Genomic DNA, 21,156 nt, shown 5'->3' on the forward strand with positions numbered 1-21,156 from the left:
GTGTGTGTGTGTGTGTGTGTGTGTGTGTGTGTGTGTGTGTACACCGTGTGTGTGCAGGTGCCTGCCAAGCCCAGTAGAGGGTGTCAGATTCCCTGGAGCTAGAGTCACAGGGAATTGTGAGCTGACTGATATGGATGTTGGGAACTAAACTCCAGATCTTTGGGAGAACAGCAGCAAACGTCCTTAACTGAAGAGACATCTTTCAAGTCTCACCTTCTGAGCATTTTTTTTGGGAATTACTTAATTCTAGAAACTTCTAGGCCTCATCCAGCTGATGCATCAACATCACAGGTCTGGACCTCTTTCTAGACCATTCTAGAGCTTCTCTCTAATTCTACTGCATTCACATGACATTTTAACAACAGGGGATTTTGTGAAAAAGTTGTCTACCTTCTCCTTTCTCGCTTCTTTTTCTCTCTCTTTCCTTCTTTCTTTCCAAAATATCTAAAATAGGTATGTAACCATTTACCTTGAGGAAAAGGAAGATGAAAATATATTAGAGTTTTATAGCATCTAAACTATTCAGCCAGGTATGGGCCTCATATCTACCAGCACTGCACTTACAGGGTTGAGGCAAGAGAATCATTGCAAGTTTCATGCCAACCTGAGCGATGTAGTGAGATCCAGGCTAGCCCAGTGATATAGTGAGGCCCATGCCAGCCTGGGCTATTGAGTGAGGATTTATGAATGAATAAATAAACAAAAGAGAAACTGATCTCAATTTTGCTTCTCTCCTCCATCGCTTTAAAGCTATGTGGCTCCAGGGAATTCCGCCAGTTCTTCTCATCTATAAAATGGATCTCTTACTGTACTGAGAAGGTGAAATGAGGTGATGCATTTGGAGAGTTCTTTATAAATGTATTAGGTATTACTGTTCGATTCAAGAGCAGTGAACCGTGACTATAACGTGCGAAGCCCCTCTCCTTCACTGAGGCTTCTTAGTCTCTGATTTCAGGCCTGTGGCAGTGGCTAATTTTCCATATCTGGTTTCTGAGGGAACAGAGGATGCTATTTGTTGGAGGCCACAAAAGCAAGGACAGCTTAAAGCCCTGCACAACAGGCTCAGAATCATGGTCACCAAAGGTTCCTGGTAGCTGGCGCTGAGTCTACCTCCATACCAAAATCCTTCCTGGACCTCATGAATCCTGAATATGGCCTGGCTGACTTTGGCCTCCCTTATCAGCATCCCTTGGCTAAGATAGGGAAAAGTAATCTTTATCCTCCTTTGAAAGCACCTGTGAGACCCAAGCCTCTGAGGATGCAGTGTGAGGCTTAAAACCACACTCTTGGCTATTAATAAGATGCCATTTCCCAGGACACAAAGTCCCCTAGAAATTCTTTCTCCAAATGTGCTTCATTGCAAGAACAAAACTACGACTCTCTGGGGTGGCTGGAGTCCCCTGGGAGGAGAGTGAAATGGGCTAGACCCTCACTGTGAGAGAGTGGGGCTCTCTCATTGATTCTCCAATGTGGTACACATGTGAAGGATGTGTGTGTGTGTGTGTGTGTGTGTGTGTGTGCACGCACGCGCCCATGTTAACTCTTCTTTCCTATTTCATCAAATGGGAACAGAGTTCAGCCAGAGTTTCTATGATTTAAAAAACAAAACCTTCCAAATCAGGTTGGAATATTTTTCCTTAGGGTACACTAATTCCCTGAAGAGAGCTGGGTGTCTGCCCAGCCTTGGTTGGGGGAGGAGATGGGATACAGAGAGGGAGGGAGAAGAGGGGAAGAAAGAGAGAGAGAGAGAGAGAGAGAGAGAGAGAGAGAGAGAGAGAGAGAATAGCTTTGTCAGCAAGACTGAATTATTAAGGCATCCACAGCCTGCCTTTCCTGGCATAGTGCAAACCTACCCCAAAGCACTAGAAACAGGAAGAAAGTTTGGTCTTCATAATTTCCCTTTAAAAGCCACCCAGAGCTTTAACCTCCACCTGCAAGATGCCAAGGCAGTCTGTCCTGCCTCAGCTTGCTAGCTGCAGAGAGCTCCACGTCCACAGTGGCCTCTGGACACTATGCTGGCTGCTTTGTGTCCTTCCCTACACTTTTCTGCTTGTCAGCTACCTCTCAGCAGCAGCTGACTGAATGTGTTGATCCAGGGCAGGCTAGGCAGGGCGCTTTCCAATGTTGCTATCCTCACAGGGCCCTTGGGAGTGACTCAGCTGGAGACCGCTGCTGATGGTGTGGGGGCGGCATTTCCAAGTGGGTGCCTCAAGTCACAAAGCCAGCCCTTTCCCCAACTTCTCCAGAAGAGAAATGTGCCTCACATTATCATGACACACCAAAGAGCTGTTTTCCTCCTCTGAAGTTGGCAGAGCCCAGTGTGTCACTAAGATGACTCAACCATGACTCCAAGAGAGAGATGGATCCCCTGGCCAGTCTGGTGCAGACGGAACAAAGACAACATCTCTCCACACAGGTAGCCTTCGTTATCTCAGTAGACAGAGGCTTTCAGAGGCACAAGGCAAGGGGGGCTCAAGGAGGCTCACCAGGGTGCCAGGGTGATCCTTGTCCACCTTCCCTGGCTTCCAAGTTGTCCCTTTTAGGTTTCTCTTTGATCCTGGCTATATGTTCTATCTTCGCAACCATCCAAGTGTAGATCCCAGCCCTCCTTTGGGTTTTCCCAGTGTCCCTGGGAGTTACCTGGTGATCTAAGGAGCTCTGAGTGCTAGGGTGACCAAAAGAAAGTAAGTATGGGCCATCAACTGACAAGGCCTGAAAGTGTCAGCCCAAAGGTAAGACTCTTCACAGGCCTCTCCCTTGGTGACTCCTTTGGTTCTCTCTGGGAACTCTCTGATCTCTGAGGATCAATACCCTCTCTTCCCCTCCCCCCCCCCCACCGTATTTATCTGTGGTTTCCTCATAGCCCTGCTGCTTCCCCAGGAAAGACCTCATTAGGTCTCTTCTTACCCGCCCCACCCCCACCCCACTTCAGGCCTCAGCTGGAGAGTAAGAAGAGCTAGCTGACTCCCAGCCAGCACCAGTAGCACTGGAGGGGCTGAGATGGGGAGTAGATACCCCTGCCTTCAGTCTCAGGTACAGTTGAACTCATCTTCCCAACAGGGGCCCCTGCACCATGTGCAGGCAAATGGGCCTGCAGGAATCAACAGTGCTTAGGTAATAAGAGGAAATAAATGGTTTCCATTTGGAAGCACAGACATCTCCTGGAGAGGAGGCAGGGAACAGGGTAAGGCAATGGGTAACAACCTCATTTTATGCTGTGGGGTTTTGGTTGGGTATGGGAAGGTAAGGCTAAAATTGAGGCAGGAAGAGAAAGCTTAGTCACCCTCAGTAGTTTAAAGAGGGATCTTGTGTGTTTATGTATTTGATCTTGAAGCCTGGAACTGGGAGAGTGAGGGAAGAGGGGACAGGATGGTGGGTGTGGTCACACTGAGAGGCATGGCAGGTACTCAGGGCACCACTAGGCTTTGGTAGAGCAAACACTGTTCCCATCACTGCACTCCTCCAGGTGACATCGCCACTCACCCTGTGTGGCAAGGGTGTGTGGAGCTGGGCTGGAACACACTGACTGGGTCACTGAAGGAAGAGTCTTCAGAGGCAGAGAAGACGACATTTTTGACAATGGGAAAACGAGGGGAGGGAGGTCCCAGGTAGAGGCAGGTATCTTGGGAGATCCTTCTCCTAGCCAGCTTTAGAGAGGTAGATCAAAGGAAGGTCAACTCACCCAGGATGACCCCTACCACTCACCCTGTAATCCTGAGCAGGCGTCTCATTGTACATGGAAACTGAGGATTTTTCTATGGGTAGTGAGGATTACTTAGTCTCTGGCACTTAGCATGTCAGACTCGGAAGGCTGAGAGCTCCGTGGCCATCGCTAACCCAACAGTCATGATTTCATACATTCTAGTCATCTGGGTTTGTCCCCTTGCTTCTCCCAAGCTCACCTCCACACCCACCACCCAAATGTCTTGAGTCGGCAATATACAATAGTTCTTAGAAACCATTCTCAAAGTCACCTACTGGTGATGTCTAGGTCATGTCAAGTTCAGAACATTAGTGGGACAGAACTCTAAAATGAGACGTGGAAGAGACATGGAAGAGAGACATGGAAGAGAGACATGGAAGTCCTCTGATGGAAGTTAGTATCTCACAGGCCATGAAAACTAACAGAAAGGCTAGTCTATGTTCGCCAGAGAAGGCTAAAGGCTTTAACATTTTCCTCTAGTCCCAGCAACTGGCCTTCATCCCAAGGCCAAGTGGATTCCATGGAAATCACTCCACCCTGAGTGTCGATACAGCCCAGAAGAGACCCTCAAGACCTTAGGGACTTTGTCTAGAAAGGAAAAAAGATGAAATATTCATGAAGAATAAATAGATATCAACTCAGACATGAGAGGAGACGTGGTTACAGGGGGCAGCTGCTGAGGATAAATGAGAATCCGGTGGGCATGGGGTTTGGGGGCTTAGGGGTTGAGTGGGGGCTGGTTGCCGCTTTTATGATATGTCAAATACCATAAAAGTATGCTAGCAATCGGGCCAGCCCGACCTAGACTCTGTAGCTCATATGCCACCTTCTCCCTTAAGGTATTAATATTTATGCACAAGGGGATGTTTTCAGTCAGGGGTTAACGCTGGCTCAGCGCAAAGGCACAATGATGAATGGCTTCTCTTTTCATCTTGTTTCACCTGCTGATGTTGCCTTCTTCTGTGCCCTTTGGCAGCTCATTGTATAGACAGTGATAGGATGGGAGCCTTGGGACAAAAGTGGGGTGTTAGGAAAACAAACAGAGCAAGAGAAGTCCCTCTGAGGGACTAGAGTCAGGGCAGGTGGCAGGAAGGGCAGAGTGGCTGTGAGATCTAGGTCTCCTACCCAGTAGCTTATGAAGTCACCTGGGCAACTCGTGTGATTCCCACAGTCTTAGCGTGCTTGTCTGTGGCAGGTGCAAGCTGGGCTAAGTCGTCTTTGAGGACTGTTCCAGCCTTGACTTTTTCCAAGACCAAGAATGAGAAAAGAGTCAGAACACTGTGGACCACAAGAAATAAGAAGAAATCTCCCTCAAAATGGCCCCAACTCTTCAAATCTGTTGCTATTCTGCTCACTCATTTGTCCCAAGGCCCTGGTCTCTCTGAATTGTTGCTGATTTAAGGGACACAACACAAAGTTGTGACAGTGTCCAGAGGGCCAAGAAATATCTCTCAAGGGAAAAATGTCACTATGTGTTATTGAGTGACAGAAGAAGCAGTCGCATGCGCTCCTCAGTAAGGTAGAAGGTGGTGGAGAACAGGCGCCAGTGTTGGAGGAGCAGAGCTCCCTTCCACTTGTTGCAGGAGCTGATTGCCTAATGATTTCCCATTCATTCCTGTGTAAGGCAAAGATTAGCTATTTATACCATTGAGAGGTAGAGCATACTAATGAGGGGTGCATAGGGCTGGGTACAGGGCAGTGTGGGCTTACCCAGTCAGCTCTATGCTGAAGCAAGATGCAAGAGTAGGGGGAAGTAAGTCTGGGTTGTGTTGTGGTCACTCGTGGAGCTGGGCTCTGCAGCAGGCAAACTCCAGCAGGAAGCAGGGCTTGTGGAAGCTAAGGGACTTGTCACAGGAAGAGTGGAACTGTCTTACAGTTCTGAGCCTCAGGCAGTCATAAGGCCTTTTCCTCTAAAGCTACAAAGAGAGGGCCTGTTGCAAAAGGACAACTTTAGAAATAAGAACACCCACGGCCAGCAGAGCGCTTATTGAGCAATTATGCTCAAGGCCAGGTCACAGCCCTGTCTGGACCGATTAGCTTTGTTTTACAGCACCACATAGGAAACCTCTAACCCCAGGTACCCAAGAAAAGAGTCAGTTTTGCTGGTCCCAAGTGGCAGGGATGAAGGGTATGGAATAGTTGGTGCACACCCATTACTTCTGCAGAAGGAAGAGCTCACAGACACGGAGGATGTGGCTCACCTCCTGCATCTACCATCAGGATCCTAGTGAAGACTGCATATGGGATGGAATCCTAGTAAATACTACTCTCTTACCCTTTCTGGGTGCATTGTCACTAGTCCTCTGCTTGAGGAATCCTGGCCCCTCAGGCAGTCTCAGGAAAGTCAAAGCCTGGCTGGCTTTATAACCCAGGGCTAGAGACCGAAAGGTATATATACTTCCAATATGGAATGTCTACCTGAGCAGGATAGAAGGAATCCAATGAGCCTGGGTGCTTCTTCCCATTGGTCCAAGGGGAAGGGTACTCTGGGAGGGTACCAGGAGACAGCAGTGCAGCCAGAGACTAATGAGGATAATGGGGCTAAGCATGAGGGAGCCGCAGGGAAAATGAGCATCTAGTGAAGGCAATCAGACAGCCAGCAGTTCCCACTGAGCTGCAAGTAAACAAGAGAGTCTTGCAGCCCACTGGTGACCCTGTGGCTTCTAACTCAGGTGTCTTCTAGAAAGGGTGCAGACAGGGCTCATTGTGGACTGCTCAAAACGCAGGGCAGGGCAGGGCAGGGCAGGGCTGACCAGCCTTGTGAATTATTCAAGATGTTCTGGGTGTAGGACTTGCCCTGGGAAGCTGTCTTCAGGGCTCATACAGGGTTGCTGTCTTTGGAGTACCCACATGCCCATCACTTGCCCTGAAGGACTCCTCTGGCAAGCTCTCCCTCTCTGCCTCAGTGGGTCCTGAGTGCAAGAATTCAGACACCTGGGGATTAAGGGAGAATTATAGGCCTTGCTGCGTAGTCATGAAGAATGGATTTCCTTGGCCTGAGAGATGCTGAAAGACTCCGGATACTCACACCTCTAGACTTGCCTACATCCCTGTTTTTCTCCTATGTAGGATGGCTTTGTGGGCAAACTGCATAACCAACCTTCCTGGCCCTTTCTTGCTCGTGTCAAGGGCTATTCCCTCTAGGAAGTTCTATAATAGCACAGCCTGTCCTGTCTCCCATAAATGAGCTTCCCTAATCAGGATCTACCAAGATGGCCCTTGTCACAGTTTTGTGGTTAGTTCTGTGCACTTGCCATCTCCTGTATTTATTTCTTCACCATGGCCTCACTCCAGAACTCTAGACTCTATATCTAACTTCCTACTTAGCATCTCCACGCAGATGTCCGAAAGCAGCTCTACTACAGTGCTTCTAAGCCTGAGGCCTGATCCTATCTAGGATTTATCTGCTCAAAGAATGGTGAGTCCTTTCTGGATTGCTCAGGCTGGAGACCTTAATTCTTCCCTTTCCCTGGAATTTTAGACTCTAGGATCCAACCTGCCAGCAGATATTATTGCTAATCCTTTCAAAACATGTCCAGATGCCAGACACAATGTAATCCCAACACTCTGGAGGCAGAGAGGTAGGAGGATCACCCACAAATTCAAGGCCAGCCTACATTATACAATGAGTTCCAGGTCAGTCAGGGTTACATAATGAGCCTATCCAAGAGAACAAAACGAAACAAATAAATAGCAACAAAGTGTCCAGCAATTAGCCATTTCTTCCACCCCTACGGTGAAGCTGTTCCTGAGATGCTTCTTGGTGCTTTGGTCTTGATCCTCAATTCTCTTCCTAGTGCACTCCTCTTTCTACCTTCGAGTTACCACCTCTCTCCCCTTTTCCTTTAATCTGATTTAAGACACTGTGCTCCTTTGATCACATTTTTGCTTTACCTGCGACTTCTGTTCGAGTTCAAACTCTGAGAACAAGGGCTGCGCTTATCCCTTTAATACCCAGGTGTTCTGGGACCCAGGTCTGTTTCTGGAGGGATCATAAAGACCCAATGCTGGACACAGACTCCTGAGGCTTCTCTCTCACTACCCTGTTCAGGTTGAACCTGGGAACCTGAGGTCCATGACAGGCATTCTGAAGGCAACCATTAGCTGCTGACCAGCTAGTCTTTTTGGTGGGCTTCATTTCAGGGTGACTTAATGAGTCACAGAAGATCAATGCAAGCTTCTTGTTCTATACTTGAAAGACCTTTTGTGGACACTCTTGGGTCTCTTGGCTTCAGAATGTGGGGAAGGGGATGCAATTGGAATGCTTTTGTTCCTGGGGGCTGCCTTCCCTAGATGTGCTGGGCCAATGAGGACCTGTGTGTTTCCAGGACAACAGAAGGGCCTTCCTGCCTTTTCCATCAGACCATGAGGGATGTGAGAAAAGGACTGGAGCTGAAAGCTTCTTATTCCCAGCCTGAGCCTAGTAGTGCATAGTAATCACACTGCAAGTGGTTACTACGTAATGAAAGGGAACCAAAATGTATGTAGAGAGAGGTTCTCTCTAGATCTTCCCTCCGATCTGAAGTCAGGTAAACATACTCCCCTACTTCTGATCACCCTGTTCATCTCTTCCTGATCTTCACTGACATCAGAGCCTGGCCCCAAACTTCCTTTTCTAGAAAGTTTTCCAGACCAGTCTGAGGTGACTGTTCCCTCTCTCCCTGTCTGCAGTATGGCACAGTTCGTACAGCTGTGTTGTCAAGCACTCTGAATTAGTCCCTGGCCAAGTGTGCACTCTGTGTATGGGTGTACCAGGCATACTCTGCTGTTCCTTTGCACTTGGGCACTCTGAAGGGAGGCTCTTGCTTTGCAGTCTTTCCCATAGTATCCAACAAGCATTCCATGAAGCAACTGACTGTTACACAGATAGCACTCTGTAAATGTTTGTTAATTCAGAGAGGAATGATTCATGGGAAGGATACTGGAGAAAAGGTAAAAAAAAAAAAAAGGCAAACACCAACACACAAATTGTCCCTCAAATGATCTGATTTTGAGACAGATGAAGCTATTTAACCAGACCACAGGGAAACCACACCACGCCACACATCACAACACAACACCTAAATTCCTTGATGAGTCCCACTATTTCAGGGTCTACTTTCTGTGCCAAGGAGTGAGGTAAACACACTGATTTCTTCCACTGAAGACCTCAATTTAAACTTTAGTTTTAAAGGTTTTGTCCCTAGGTGAAATTGGCTGAGTCAGTTACCTTGGACCTTCATTTGTGTATTCACGTGCAGAGGGCACTAGACCCTAGATCATGGTGAGGATGAGCGTGAGAGAGAACGTACTCTTGGCACCGTCGGGGTTCAGGAAGTATAAGCTGCTTCTTCAGGAAGCAGAGAGGAGATGGGATGGAGCTGAGCAGTGGCAGAGTAAGCCTGTGCCTTTTGGGAGAAAGCTTGGTGCTGTGGTGGGAACCCCTGACTCTGAGGGAGGGCTGATGAAGAGATTTAAGGGTGAAGAAGAAATGTCTAGACATTGGACCCAGCAGCTGATTGTCCCAGGTTCTAGCTTCTTCTGTGGAGATCATACAGATGAGTACAGCTCTCATTCATGAAGGCAAGAGACCAAGAAACCTATGGGAGATGCTGAGAAGCTGAAGAAAAAAAAAATCTCAGAATGTTGGCAAACTTTCTGGAACTGCAGCCCAGAGGGCAAGCCACTTTTTTTTTTTTTTTGAGGTTACACAAAAACATATAGCTAAGCCAAGAAACACAAGAGTACAATGCTCCCTGCTTATCTGTGGTTTGCCTTTCTGTGGTTTCAGTTACTCACAGTCAACCACAAACCTAAAATATTAAATGGGAAATTCTAGAAATAAACAATTTGTGTCTTAAATTGAATGCCTTTCTAAGTAGCATGGCAAAGTGCTACACCATTCATCTCTGCTCTGCAGTATCCATCTGTCTAGTGTGTCCACAGTGTGTACCTCACCACTAGTCACTAAGCAATTGTCTTGGTTATGGAGTAGACCTGGATGGTATCATGCCCTTGAGTCTAACCAACTCTAATTTTACCTCATAATGGCCTAATACACAGAAATACCGACACTATTTTATTGTGATATAATGTTACTATTGTTCTGCTTTATAATTGTTATCAATCAGTTAATGTGCATAATGTATAAATTTGACTTTAATCACAATGTACAAAGAGTTTGGTACTAGGGGCATGCATAAGGAAACATGCATGAATATGTTCGTCTTGGATAAGTGTTTGTGGAAGGGTGTGCTCTAATAGCATAGAACTACCAACCATGACAAGTGACTACACTGAAATGGATAATAAGGCCTGGGAATGGAAAAAAAGTGGCCCACAGGCTGAGTCAGTGGAAAAATCATAGAAGAACAGGATTCAAGCAGGCTGCTTGGGGCCAGTGCCACCCTAAGTAGCTCAGGAATTACACTTCCATTGTAGACCAGAAAAGAGAAATTGTCTCCAGTCTGTTGATAGTAAAACTGAGTCACAATCTAGATACTCTCAAGGTCTCAGTGCACGTAGGTACAGAAAGTAGAATGCAACACAAGTTTGATTGGCACCTGGAGGGAGGGGGTCTTGCTACACACCCCCATTCCTTACTTCTCCACATCCCAAACTCTCTCTCTCTCTCTCTCTCTCTCTCTCTCTCTCTCTCTCTCTCTCCCTCCCTCCCTCCCTCCCTCCCTCCCTCTCTCTCTCTCTCTCTCTCTCTCTCTCTCTCTCTTACACACACACACACACACACACACACACACACACACCCCTGGTAGAGACCTAGGAAAGCAGGAAGATAGCTAAGTCAATTGGCACCACCAAACACCACATATTCCTGGCTCCATTACTGCAGGGACGGTGACTGACAGAGGTAGTTGTGTGCACTGTGCTCTGTAACAATAACTACAAGACTAAGGAAATGTTAGCGAACCCACTGACAGTGGCTCTATTATAATGATAAAGCTACAGCTTTATATAGAAATAATGAGACTCGGGGTAGGAGTGTGAGGAGGGGAGAATTGGGTGAGTTTAATCAATTGGAACTCTGGTTGGAGAGACAGAGGCAACCCCCTAGGATTGCCCGAGAGACTTTCTCCATGCCAGGAGGAGTGAAGGCCACAGAACCAGGGAGAGCCATGCCCCTAGCTGAAATGGATGTCATGAACTCCTTTGCTTTCTTTCCCAAGGCTGGTCTTGGAAATTACTGGAAGACTTAAGGGCTCCAACTGCCTCAGCATATCCTGTCTGCCTACTTCTCATCCTCCTAGAGGCCAGAGCTGTGTATAGCTGGAGGCCAGGGTGCCCTGGGATTTCAATTTGCAATCAGCATAGCTAGAATACCCAGATGTTAACCTCCCTCTCACTAGCCGCAAGCTCAGTGTTCAGTGGCTGAGAGAAAGTAAGACAATTATCAGGCTTTGCTACCTCTTACCAACTTGAGCCCTGGGGCAAGGGACCAGACTGGTTCTATATGTCAGGGCCGAATGTGATTCTCAATGAGCCTGAGGAGCTGCTGGGATAGCATTCGTGGGAGAGCATGGTCACAGAGCATCCTCCTAATCCTCCATGCTCACAGTGTCTCTCTTTCCACTCAACTTGTGACTCACTGTCCCTCTGACTCAGTGCAGACTGCCTGACCAGTTAGTCTCTTTACCTCCCCAGAACAATCTGTACCTGAACACTGATCAACCGCATAATATGTCCTTTCCCAAGTTTGGTTGTACCTACTATTTAAAAAAAAAAAAAAAAAAAAAAAAAAAAAAAAAAAAAACATGACTGGAATTTCCCCAGGTAACCTTTCCAGGTCAATCCAATTCAACTCCAGTAGAAAGTCAACTAGCTGTTCCTGAATCCTCCATTAGGAGCCTTCCCATACAGACTATGATAGGAGATGCATCTTGGAGACGTGGAAACACATGGGAGACATCAGAAGATGGAAGAGGGCTCCAGGAAGGTTTTCAAAGGAGGATTGGATTGGCAGGCATGTAGCAGACAGGCCTGTGTAACAGAGCCTGTGATAGCTAGCTCTTGTTAATCTAACGTACACTGAAGTCACACAGGAAGAGGAAACCTCAATTAAGAAATTGTCTCCATCAGATTGGCCTGTAGGTGTATCTGTGGGGCATTTTCTAGATTAATGGTGGATGTGGGAAGGCCCAGACCACTGTGGGTAGTGCTACCACTGGGCAAGGGGTTCTGAGTTGTATTAACTGAACAAAACCATGAAAAGCAAGCCAGTAGACAGCGTTCCTCTATGGCCTCTACTTCAGTGCCTGCCTCCGGGTTTCTGCCTTGGCTTCCCTTGGCGACGGACTGTAAGCTGTAAGCTGAAATATTTCGTTCTGAGTTGCTTTTGGTCAGTATTTTATCACAGCAATGGAAATCAAAGTAAGACAGAGCCCTTGAAAACCAAGACAGGACTGTTGGCCATATTGAAGGACCAGCCGTGCTGGAACAGGAAAACTGACGTTCCAAGCTCAGGTCTGAAGTACAGCTCTGAGAACAAAATTGGGCACAAGGGAGAACAGGACCTGGCTATTGGCACTCAGCCCCCTGTACCCCCCCTAACACTGCATGAGCTACTGGATTTCATATATTCCGTGTGCTCAGTCATTCCCTGTGACTGTGACTTGGGTCTCCCTGGTCCCCAAATAATTAAATTTTCACAGCCAACATCACAACACAGGTAAAAACACCAGCCTGTTTACAGCAGCCCTCCTTGCCTTGCTCAAGTTCTTGTCTGTAGGGCTGGAGCTAGTTCTCCAGGCCCATAGTGACTGGTAAGGCTTTGGGCTGCAGAATCTCCATGGTACTCACCTGAAGAGGCTGCCCCATGAGCCTGGTACCCAGCTCTGCAGACCTGGAAGTGCCTGGGCTGGCCTCCCTCTGCTCCTGACCTAGAATACATCCCATGGCTCTTGTCTTGGGTTATTTGTATCCATTCTTCCCCATCTAGTTCAATTACTCTCATTTGGAGCTCTTCCCCAGTCTTTCATTGTCACGGCTTTGGAAATGGTGACCAGTAAAGGGTATCTTCTGGGCTGCTATGCAGCTACTGAGTATAAATCGCCTGGTTAGATTTTAAGTTCCTGTGTGTTAAAAAAAAGGTTGCCTTCTACCCCAGCCACACCCTCACCCTGGCCCCTCATAGTCCTCTCAGGATAAGGCAATGGAGGAAGGCTCTGTTGACAGTGACTAGGGAGGTCCTGCCTTCTTCTGAAGCTGGGCAAGGGAAGTGGCAAAGGACCAGGGTGGGGACAGCTACATTCCAGGATGTGGAAAGGTACATACGGGCAAGGGGTGTGCTTGAACACAGTCTGTTCCAAGATGAATATGCGGAGGTGGTAACTCTGGTCAGGGACAGAGGAGGCTCTCAGAGGACAAAATAGACCACAGCCCCTGATCAGCAGAGCTCCCCACCCTGAGCCACAGCCTCACTGTGAGGACTCAACTATCCTCCCCATTTGCAGCCATAATAATGGAGCCCCACTATAAGAGACCACAGGGAAGAGTTGCGCCAGATGTAAACTTTAGAGCGGTTTATGCTGCAGAGCTCTTGGGCCCACTCTGGTTGCTGCTACTGTTTTGCCCAACACCAGCCCCAGCTCCAGGTTGTCTGCTGACCAGGCTGGCTGCCTATGCTGTTCTTGGGTTTGGCATTTCAAGAAAGTAAAGCTGGGGAAGGCACTGGAACATTGCTATCTCCAACTATGAGCCTGGAGTGCCCCAGAGAGCCTTCCTGAGGCAAAAATAGAGTCCATCAACTTTCTCTATGAACATATCACATTTTTATCAACCGCTGTGGGGCTATTTTCCCCAAAACCTCTTCTCACAAACTCATCATAATGATATCAAGTATGGAACATCCAAACCTAGGGTTTGTATGCATGTGGTCATCTCTGCTAAGGTACAACTCAAGAAACATCCAGGGAGACACTCAAAGCAGTTAGCACTACAGGCCAATTGAGTTTGGGTAACATCTCTGCAGACTTTCATCTACACAGGTGGAGGTAAAGAGGTACAACCTCACTACATCTGTAGGATGCTTTAACCTCACCATCGCATGCTCTTCATGTTAAGAGAGGTTCTGGGCAGGCCTCACTAGGTCCTTCTACCAAGTTTATCCTTCTCTTAAAAGCCCAACTGAAGAGGGAAGACAAGATGGCTCAGTGGTTAAGAGTGTGTGCTGCTCTTGCAGTGGACCTAAGCTCAGGTCCCAGCACCCACGCTGGGCAGCTCACAACTGCCTTTACTTCCAACTCCAAGGGATCTGACTCCCTCTTCAAGTCTCTGCAGGCATTCCATGAACATGCAAAAACCGTCCTTCCAACAGACACATGCATAGGCATGATTAGATTTCTAAACCTTAAATAAATAAATAAATAAATAAATAAATAAAATTAAAAAATTAAACCTTGATTCTTTGAAACCTTTCCGAGCTAATTTCAGGTGATTGCAGGCAGGCCAGGATCAAACATTGTTTGAGGACTTGGCCATTCTCTTAGGCTAGACTCCTGGGTCTCCCAGACTAATGAGAGGACCGTGCTCCAAATGAGGGATTGTGCTACGTGCTGTTCATGAGTAGCTGAAGCCCTCCTTCCTGCCTTGTTGACAGTGAGAATTCCGCGTGTCTTGTTTCAGCTAATGAAATATGAATGGAAGAGACATGTCACTTTTGCCTGGAAGTTTTAAAGAATGCTGTAGCCTCTTCATCCTGATGTCTATCTATGAGAGCACACAGTGAAACAGGGCCTCTGTTGGCTTGAGCCCCTTGGTAACGAGGTCCAGTGGAACCTACAGGCAAGCTGTAAAGCACGTGTAACACAAACACGAAATAAACTTTAGTTGTCTCAAGCCAGAAATTCTCAGTATTTTTTTTTCCTTCAGCATGAGCTTGTTCATACTGATTAACACAGCCTGGTCTTGATGATCAATTCCAAGCTTCTAAAATACAGCATTGACAACTAGACTCTACTGACTAGTTCAGCATAGCCTTACCTTCAATTAAAAAGAATATATAACATGATGGTATGGATAGCAATCTTAAGGTTTAGCAAGTAGAGAGAAATACCCATACCCTACAATCAAAACTGAAAGACACAAATTTCCTCCCTTCCTTCCTTACCCCATCCAGGCTGAGTTCAAGGACATCCTCACAGTAAAGTGGACCACTAGGAAGTTTCCATAGTTCCCTGAGTATCTCTAGAGGGTCAGAGTGCTGAGGACACATCTTACTCAACTCAGAATTGCCAATGCCGGAAGCCAAGAGAACAGGACTGCTACTCACACTAGTGGCGTACTGGATGTCCTTCCAGATGGAGGTCTCCCGGGACAGGTCAGAGGCCTCAAAGAGATTGTCCAGGATGACCTCCCCAATCATGTCATGGCGGGAGAAGCGGTCAAAGTCAAAGACACTGAGATGCAGCTTGCGGTCAGCCAGCTCCTCATAGGGCACGGGGAAGTGGAAGTTCTCATCAAAGGTGGGGTTCAGGGTCTTGCGGTGCACCCGGGTCTGCAGCTTGCACTTGCGGTCAGGCAGGAGGTAGATCTTAACATAAGGGTCAGAACTTCCACAAAAGTCCTTGGCAGGGAGGTCAAAGGCCTTCAGGATGCGTACAATCAGGGTCTCACTCTCATAGTCATAGCGGAGGCTGAAGTTGATCTTCCCGCAGCTCTTGGCAGCCTCAGACTTGGCATCATCCCCATCCACTGACTTCTGCTTGTAGAGCTCAGGCTTGATACGGCCAATACTGGTGGGCTGCTCGGCGGCGGCTGGCGGCAGCTCATTGCCGTAGTCCACGCTGGAGACGTGCATCTGTCGTGGCAGGTGGCGCTTGAAGGACGTGTGCCTGGTGAGAACAGGAGACAGAAGAAACATACATCAGGGCTTGGAGGGGGGAGAGGGGGCAGTGGGATAAAGGCAGACCCGACCCTGGTGGCTCCTCATCCCTCTTGTGGGGCTCCCTTCCTTCCCTCTCATTGACCCCACTTTTCCTCTTCATACAGTTTGTGCATGAAGTAGTTGGAAGCATTGTGTGTCTTAATATATGTAAAGTAGCTGGAATGGTGCCTTCTGTACAGCAAGCTCAATAAATGTTAGCCATTGTTTTAATCATTGTTCCTGATTTTCTGACATCTGCTTTCTAGGTTTCTTCCCTGGTAAGCATGACTACTTCCCCTCATTAAAGCATGAGCCTCTGGAAGAGGAGGACTATCGTTCCCACTGCCTTCACCATCACCACCACCGCCACCACCACCACCATCATCATCATGATCATCACCACCACCACTGCTGCCGCCACCGCCGCCATGACAGATTTAGCATCCCGCAGACAGTCAAGTAGTTAAATGCATTGGCTTAGGAGATAGACTACATAGGTTAATTTTGGTCCTGCTACTTTGAGCAAGTGATTAAACTCTCTGCACTACAAAAATAAAGATGATAAAAGTAACAACTGCAGAGAATTGTGTGACAGTAAAATAGATACAAAGTGTTTAAAACAGGGCTAGGTGTGCAATAAGCAGCATGTGTTAGCTCTCAGCATTATCACACGGATTCTTGGTAGTTCCTTATAACAACCTTAGCAGAGTCATTTGCCCTGTTGGACAGTTTAGAAAAGTGAGAAATAGCTCACTTTAAGCTATATGCCCGAAGCCATTCAGCAAAGTCAGCCTGTGGCACCTTAGCATCCTCATTCCTGGCTTCTGCTCTGAGTACTGTGTCTCTTTCCCTTTGATTGGTGCCTGTGAGCCTGAAGGAACACACTGCAGGGATCCAGGAATCTACAAGATTCTCAAATTCTGAGTAAACACATCTATCTCTGTCTTTTAAGGATGTTTTTGGAGTTAGAGTACGCAGGCAGCCATCATGTCTGTTGTTGGTATGCTTTTGAATTAGATGATGGCATGTTATATAACTACTGCCATGTAGGGAACTCAAAAGGGCTTTAAAGAAATCCTTGTTCTCAAATGGCCTGGACTTTCTTGCTTTACCTCCAGTGCACAACACACTGCAGCCACGAGGCTTCACTAACCTAGCCCCTAATGCATCATGAACTTTCATGCCTCTGGGCCTTTGCATATATTCTTCCCTGTGTCTGAAGTTTTTCCTTGCCTCAACCCAGCTTCTAGTCTAGTCTTCCATGTTCCTACATTCACTCTCACATGCTAAGCACATGCACAGCATCTCATGTGGAAGGCTCCCCTTTCACCACACCTATCCTGATGCACCCTCCCCTTCTTGATTGGCACCTGGGATGACACCATCTGCTCTGGTCCTCAAAGGACATACACCATTGGTTCTGGACCTTGACCCTCAGAGGCTGGAATATATTTGATGCACTCTATCAGAAAGTATGGCTGCAGAGACGGGGTGGGGAGCTGGGGGTTGGGAAGCGAGGAGCACACCATTCACCTGGTAGACGACGCTGGTTCTGTGGTCTGTCGCTGCAGCTTTGTGTGACGCATGATGTGCTCTTTGACTGACATCTGCACCTCGGCTGGGATGTCTGGGGAAGTATGGCTGATCTTTACAGCTGCCTCCAGGAAGCCCAGGGCACTGGGGTCCTTCAGCTTATCCGCCATGTTGCCTCTGGAGCTGGGGCTCTGGAGGGTCTCTGAAGCAGGATTAGCAGAAGAAGGGCTGGAGGCTTCCTTGTTCCTCCAGGGCATCCAGCACAGCTTCCAAAAGAGAAAGAGAAAAACTGCCACCAGGGCCACGCCACACACGATAACTACCACGGCGAGGAGGCTGACAGAGGTGCCTGCCCTCAGCATGAGGCAGGCAGGGCAGGACAGAGACACACAGAGGTGGGGATAAGCAGATGAGGCATTGGAAGAAGGCGCACATGGACAAAGACGGAAGAAGAGAAAAGAACGGTTATGAGCAAAGCTGCCAAGTCACGGGAGGAAGAGATGGTTTGGACCGTTGATGGTCCATTTTATCAACTGTCTGAAGCCTGGTGTTCTCCACAGTCTGGTTGCTTTAGCATCACCCTGCCCCCCACCTTTTACCAGCATGGGGAGCACTGGCAGCTTGCCCTACTGCTCCTGGCTTGTGCCCAGGGATCGGACAGTGATTTAAATGGGCTTCTAAACAAATGTGCAAATTCCTGAAGTATTCATATTTGTATGCTGTGTGAATTTCTATTAGAGCACTTACTGTGGTCAGACTTCTAACAGGGTCTTAATTTTCTTTCAACCCAGAGCCTTGCCCAGGTTAGGCAAGTGATCTCTCACTGAAGTTTATTTCTAGCCCCCAACAGTGATTTTTGCACACAACCCACAGGCAGTCTGTGAGGTAGGGGGCAGGTATTGGCAAACCCATGCTCCCTTAGAAAAGGTAGCATGGCCGGGCAGTGGTGGTGCATGCCTTTAATCCCAGCACTTGGGAGGCAGAGGCAGGCGATTTCTGAGTTTGAGGCCAACCTGGTCTACAGAGTGAGTTCCAGGACACCCAGGGCTACACAGAGAAACCTTGTCTTGAAAAACCAAAAAAAGAAAAAAGAAAAAAAAGAAAAGGTAGCATGGAGTTTTATCCCAGGCTCCATTCCATCCTTGTTCATTCCTGGGACTTAGCAGGAATTCTGCAAACACCCCAATCTCCTCCAGAGAGAGGAAGTTCAGCCTTACTTCCCTAAAAGCAGATGTGTTGACTTGTGTTTTCCTAGGGTTTTTTGCGTGCTGTAGGCTCAGTGGTTTCTTGTATTAAGTTGAAATCTGATTACCGGGGTCTATATAGGTCAAAGTTAAGTACAAAATACAAATGATCCCCATCACTGTCTTTTCTCCATTCTGTGGCTCTTTGGAAGCTTTGATGTGTGTGAATCTAGCATTTGTGAGCCATGTGGTTGGGTTGGAACCAGGCACTTAAAGCCTTAGCCCACCCTTGTCCAGGCCCAGGGTGTCCATCATCTCAAGAGAGCTGTCTAAAATGTCTCCTTGTCAGCTTACGGAACTGGTAAGCAGACTCTTGTTCCACTTCCTCCCCTCAAAGGAGAAGATAAGTCTTTGGGCCTTGGGGAGAAGTCAAGAGGCTTCGAACCAGAGGTTTTCTGGGCAAGGCTGTCACATGACCACTTGCGGATGAGTCAGGAGCTTGGTTTGGCTAACATGGTGAGTGAGAAGCTATGAAAGCCCTATCTGTCACTACCCCATGTGTCTGACTTTTGTGGAAGAGGCCAAGACTTGCTAGCCGGGCCTGGGCAGATGGGTGACTCCCTCTGCAGGGATGTATCCTATCAGCTCAACCTCTGCTCTCAAGAATCTGGCTAGTTCCTGCAGACCTGGAAGTTGGAACCTCTGGACCAGCTACTAATTGCCTTATGAATCTTAGGACTTGTGCAATTACCCAAGTACAAAGTCAAGGCTGTCCTTTTAAAGATGGCAACAGTAGCCTAGCAGAGGGACTTTCAAGAGACCACAGGTTAGTCAGACATAGAACTTGGACCAGAGCCCAGGTATCCACTATCCTATTCTTTCTATGCTATGACTTGTTTGTCCCAGAATAAACTGTAGACTCCTATAGGTTCCAGTGGCTTTATGTTTTCATTCATGAACCAGCATATAAACAGGCATACATGAATGAATTACAATTCTTTCTTATTTTAGTTCGACTATGCTAGATTCCATTCCGAGCTAGGCTTGGCAAAATGCCTGGGTCTTGCTAGGTACTTTTATTGTATCCAGATCTCAGGGAAAGCTAGCCTACATCCTGAGGTTAAGAACCCCAACCATCCTCTCAAGGAGCCTCCACTGCCTTCTGGCTCCCTGTCCAGTCCTTGCCAGGAACAACAGCCAGGTCCCTTCATGAAAAGGGATGGAAAGGAGATTATTTTCAAGTATCTTCCCACCACCTCTAGCCCTACTCAGCCACCACAGAGACTTCAGAGCCTTTTTGTAGCCGACAGCTACTACCACTGTCTTCCCCTAGAGCAGCGGTTCTCAACCTGTAGGTCGCTACCCTTTCAAAACATGGGTCACGTCTCAGATATCCCAAATATCAGATATTTACTTTGCAATTCACAACAGTAACAAAATTATATATATGAATTAGCAATGAAAATCATTTTATGGTTGGGATCACCACAACACGAGGAACTGTACTAAGGGGTCTTAGCATTCGGAAGGTTGAGAACCACTGTTCTGGAGAGTACCGACCAAGTCTCCAGTGAGGCATGCATGTGCCCCAAGAGAAACAAATTCCAAGATATTATAATCTCTATCATGTTATAAATAGTCAAGAATTCATATACAGGTTGATAGCAATAAGTGTTTTATTATCGGATTTAGTCAATGTATTCAACATCGTTATGTTCAATATTAAAGTGTTTTTTATATATTCAATCATGTAATCCTCTCTAATGAAACAGGTACAGTTATTGTCCTAGAGAATTACTAGATTGCCCAGGTCACAGTGAGGAAGGTGGCCCCACCCTCACCTACACAGTTCGGCAATATCACTTTGGTAGAGCATGTATCTAACCTGGAGACAGATAAACACACACTGGAAAAATTTAAATTCAGGGTTTTGTTTTCTGTTGTACATTTATGATCTAAATGTCTTGGAGGCTGTTTCTCCAAGCCCTTAATCTTTTGGGTGCAACAGAAAAACTACCGTAGTCAGGTATGTCCATATTCTAAGTGCCTGACCATCTCTGAACCCTTCGTATCTGTCCCTTGTTACAGCTGCTCTGGGCCCATTTTCTGCACTGAGTCACTTTAAAACAAAAGGTATTTCTAGGGCCATGCCTTCCTTTGATCATACATTTTACTTGCTCTGGTAATAATTAGAATTTTAATGAGAAGGGAGGAGGTGAGGGGGGATTCAGAGAGTACAGAGTGCATTTAAATGTTCAGCTTGACAAAAAAAATGAATTCATAAATGAAATAAGGGTAGGGGAAGGGACCAGGGGATTCTTTTTTCTTCTTCTTCATGTAGTTGCTATTCAATTGCTTCTCCATGTGACCTCCAGCTGCTGTTCCCTTGACTCTATGCTTAGAGAAGGCAGAGGGTGTGGATTATTGGGATCCAGTCCCTAGCACTCAGTACTGGTTATGGAAGAACAGTAGGGCCACCTTGTGCCTAGAGAATCTTCTCCCAGGACCAGGAGAGCCTGGGTTTTGGCATCTCACAGGCAGACAATGCAAAGAGAATTAGATTCCGGACACCAAGAGTTCATCCATACAGGAAGCATAAGGTAGTGAGGAGGAAAGCAAGAGGGAAATCAGAAAAGAGGAAGCAGTAATCATAGAGAAATAACTAAAAATAACTCAGGGAGGTCTTGACCTCAGCCAGCTGTCACCACCTAGTCAGCTCTCTGTGGTCATGAGTGCCTGAGGTAACTGACTCATGAAGAGAAACATTGATTTTAGCTCACAGTTTCAGACTTTCCCTCTATGCTCTCTCAGTCCCTCTGTGGCTCATGGGCACACATCATAGTGGATACATGTGAGGAAAACAAATCTTTTACATCATG

General features: G+C 47.2%; 1 protein-coding gene across 2 annotated transcripts in view; it reads right to left on the minus strand.

Moving 5' to 3' along the window:
- Positions 1 to 21,156, minus strand: part of Syt6 (synaptotagmin 6) — a 58,439-nt gene that overhangs the window by 30,747 nt on the left and 6,536 nt on the right. The window contains exons 2-3 of one of the 2 annotated variants that reach the window (XM_028752986.1): positions 17,094 to 17,359; positions 14,967 to 15,528 (exon numbers count right to left, since the gene is read on the minus strand). In XM_028752986.1, the coding sequence (XP_028608819.1) occupies positions 14,967 to 15,528; positions 17,094 to 17,350 (819 nt within the window). In that variant the 5' untranslated portion in view covers positions 17,351 to 17,359. Of the gene's footprint in view, positions 1 to 14,966; positions 15,529 to 17,093; positions 17,443 to 21,156 lie in introns of both variants that reach the window. The other variant, XM_028752985.1, reaches the window with a different exon arrangement.

The sequence above is a fragment of the Grammomys surdaster genome, unplaced genomic scaffold (assembly GCF_004785775.1).
Source record: "Grammomys surdaster isolate TR1022 unplaced genomic scaffold, NIH_TR_1.0 125941, whole genome shotgun sequence".
NCBI lineage: Eukaryota > Metazoa > Chordata > Mammalia > Rodentia > Muridae > Grammomys > Grammomys surdaster.